We start from the raw sequence: 3,406 nt of genomic DNA, 5'->3' as shown, positions 1-3,406 counted from the left end.
CTCCATTTTCTTGACATATAGCTTTATACTTCTAAATGTTATCAATTAACCAATACTCTATGAAAATTGATTTATGCAGTTTTACAGTACTTTTAAAATATATATATGTTTTCCCATCAGTTTACCTGCTCCTGCACCAGTTCCAAGTACCTATGGATTTCTTCGGAATATTCTAACAGGGCTTGGGAAACCTACATATGTGCTTGCATCCTTGATGGTTTTTAAGGAATAAACTGTTTAAATCAGAAGAGCAGAGTTCAGTGTAGACTAAACTCTTCGGTATGCAGAAGCAGTCCAAAGATTATAGGCTCAGAAAAATGTCCTGTGAGGATGTTACAGGTGAAAGTGGAAGGAACACAAAGGGGACATTTGGATTTAGTGCCGATATTAAGCTGAAGGGTGACGTTTGTAAGCAGAAAAACTGGTGAAAGTAAATGAGAGGCGTGTCAGGATGTAAACCACAGATGCTCTTTAAATTGTACATCTTTCTCTGTGTAGCTTTCTGCTCGTGGTCGTAAACAAGCACACCCAAGCTACATACTCGAATAAAGGGTCATAATGGTGAGGATTCAAGCCAATCTTGTGCCTCAACTTTAAACAAATTACCATTCCTATATGAATGTTAAACATGCATGTGATGAGTTGTCATGTAATCATGAAATAAAAAGGGAGTTATCTCTTCTCAAATAGGTTGATTAATATAGTAGTTCAACTTAAAGTTACTTTTAACAAAGTATCAGTCAGCAGGCGTCTTAACTAGACACAACTTAGCAACTGAACAAAGAAATAAGAGCAATAACTGACAAAGCGTAGCCTATTTCTATCCCTCTATGTGCTTCTGGGCAACCTGAGACTCTAAATCTAAAATAAAGTAACCCAAGGGTCAACACTGACTATTGGTCATCTTGAGACAGACTAATCTGGATCCACCAAGTCAGTCCTTCTGCGAAAAGAATCAGGTGGAGATTAGTGGGTATTTGTTGACAGTGGAAAGTCAAGAAAGAAGACAAGCATTGGAAACAAACAGATCTAGGTTTAAACCCTCGCGTGACCCAATGTACACATCCACTTATAAGCATTTATAACCCTGCGGAGTTGTCTTCAGTTTCTTCCTGTGTGAAATACAAATGTTAATGCCTGATTGGGTTATTGTGAGAATTAATGATTTGCTGCACATAAACTTTTAGCATACATTTGGGATATCCTGGACCCCCATTCTAGCAATCTTGCCTGGAAAATCCCATGGACAGAGGAGCCTGGTAGGCTGCAGTCCATGGGGTCGTGAAGAGTCAGACACAACTGAGGACTTCACTTTCACTTTTCACTTTCATGCATTGGAGAAGGAAATGGCAACCCACTCCAGTATTCTTGCCTGGAGAATCCCATGGATAGAGGAGCCTGGTAGGCTGCCGTCTATGGGGTTGCACAGAGTCGGACACGACTGAAGCGACTTAGCAGCAGTAGCAGCAGCAGGACCCTCAATAAATGGTATCTTTTAAGAGTTCCCTTTTCATAATAATTCTTTCCACTTACTAAAGTGAGGAATGGAAACTCAGGTGTCTTCCCGTTCTACGTCTGAACCGGTGAGCTGTCAGCACCCAAAAGGGGCAGAAAACGTGGCTCTGATAAGCCTGGCTAAGAGCTGTGACAGACCCACTTCCTTCAGAAAGCCCAGGGAGCTCACAGTACGCGAATATGGAAGCAAGTATGACTCTCAGGCATGGAAAGCGTTACTATGAAGGCTCCTTTTTTCAGGTTGCATTTCCTCTGAGCACATTTAGAGCCTTGGGAATGCAGACCTAGCCAAGATCTGACACACATTCATCACTCCTCTTTGCCTCCTTAACAAGTCCTGTGAATCTTCTCATCACTCAACAGCTGGCAAGTCTCACCTCAGTCCAGGCTTCAGCTGGGCTTAAGAGGATCGTGGGCAGAGACGGAAAACTGGGGATCAGCCACCTCCTGGCTCAGCCAGCGGGGCCTTCCACGGAGATGGAGGCAAAGAAAGCAACTAGACGTGGAGGCTGGAGCCTTGGCTTCTCCCTGGTTGTGGTGAACCCCTCAAATTTTCTCAGTTGCAAAATGATAACTCATTGTATAGGATTTTTATGTGTGGTGTGATGGTAAAATAATATGAAAGTGCCCTATAATCATATAGTCGTGCCTCACTCTTTGGGACCCCATGGACTGTAGTACATGAGGTTCCTCTGTCCGTGAAATTTTTCCAGGCAAGAAGACGAGTGGGTAGCTGTTTCCTCCTCCAGGGCATCTTCCCAAGCCGGGGATTGAACCCTCATGACTCTTAATCTCCTACATTAGCAGGCATGTTTGTTTGTTTTCCTATAGATTCTATAGAACTATACTAAAGAAAGGCTTCTATTTCAATATTTGATGTGTAAAAAAATATTGCGCTGTATGTAATTTCAGTCTTAATAAAATGTTCTCCATTTTTGGTGGCTCTTGGGAGAAGGAACTGGCAACCCTCTCCAGTGTTCTTGCCTGGGGAATACCGTGGACGGAAGAGCCTGGTGGGCTGCTGTCCATGGGGTTGCACAGAGTCATACATGACTGAATTGACTTAGCATGCATGCATGCATTGGAGAAGGAACTGGCAACCCCACTCTGGTGTTCTTGCCTGGCGAATCCCAGGGACAGAGGAGCCTGGGGGGCTGCCGTCTGTGGGATCGCACAGTGTCCGACAGAGCTGAAGTCACTTAGCAGCAGCAGCAGTGGTAAAGAATCCACCTGCCAATGTAGAAGATGCAAGAGACACAGGTTCAACCCCTGGGCCAGGAAGATCCCCTGTTGGAAATGGCAACCCACTCCAGTATTCTTGCCTGGAAGAATTCCATACAGAGGTGCCTGGCGGGCTACAGTCCATAGGGTTGCAAAGAGTCACACATGACTGAGCACACACAATGATTTGTTGAATGCATGACTGAGTGCACACAGCTCACAGCTGGCAGCCTGTGAGGCAACAGAAGGGCGGGGAGTGGGCTACAGTCCAGGGGGTTGCAAAGAGTCGGACACGACCGTGCTCACACATAAAACAAATCTCCATTTGTGAATTCTAATACTGCTCAAAAACGAGGAACTTGACTCTCATCTTGTATGTCTTCGAAATGTACTGTCATCAATAATATATTGAGTTGGCCTAAAAGTTTGCGTTTTTCCCTAAGATTTTACAATATACTACAAACGGCAAACCCAATGTATTACAAATGATGAGTGGTTCTCTTATCTGATTTTAAATTAACATCATGATATTGGTTCTGATCTGCCTGTAAATATGCAAATTATTCTCCTGACTCAATTCCTGTTGCTAGTATTGCTTAAGTGTCCAGCAAGGGTAAAAGCTGGGAATCTCAAATGCACAGTCCTTTTTAACTGGAAATTCAAAGCATCA

General features: G+C 43.6%; 1 protein-coding gene across 1 annotated transcript in view; it reads left to right on the top strand.

The window, feature by feature from the left end:
* Positions 1–1,695: 1,695 nt before the first annotated feature.
* Positions 1,696–3,406, top strand: part of LOC104993122 (carbonic anhydrase 1-like) — a 12,377-nt gene continuing 10,666 nt past the window's right edge. The window contains exon 1 of the mRNA XM_010846243.1: positions 1,696–1,705. Coding sequence (XP_010844545.1) covers positions 1,696–1,705 — 10 coding nt within the window. The remainder of the gene's footprint in view (positions 1,706–3,406) is intronic.

This window comes from Bison bison, unplaced genomic scaffold, assembly GCF_000754665.1.
Source record: "Bison bison bison isolate TAMUID 2011002044 unplaced genomic scaffold, Bison_UMD1.0 scf7180017864233, whole genome shotgun sequence".
Lineage (NCBI taxonomy): Eukaryota > Metazoa > Chordata > Mammalia > Artiodactyla > Bovidae > Bison > Bison bison.
Note: the sequence above shows the minus strand (reverse complement) of the source record. Positions and strands in the feature narration are given on the sequence as shown.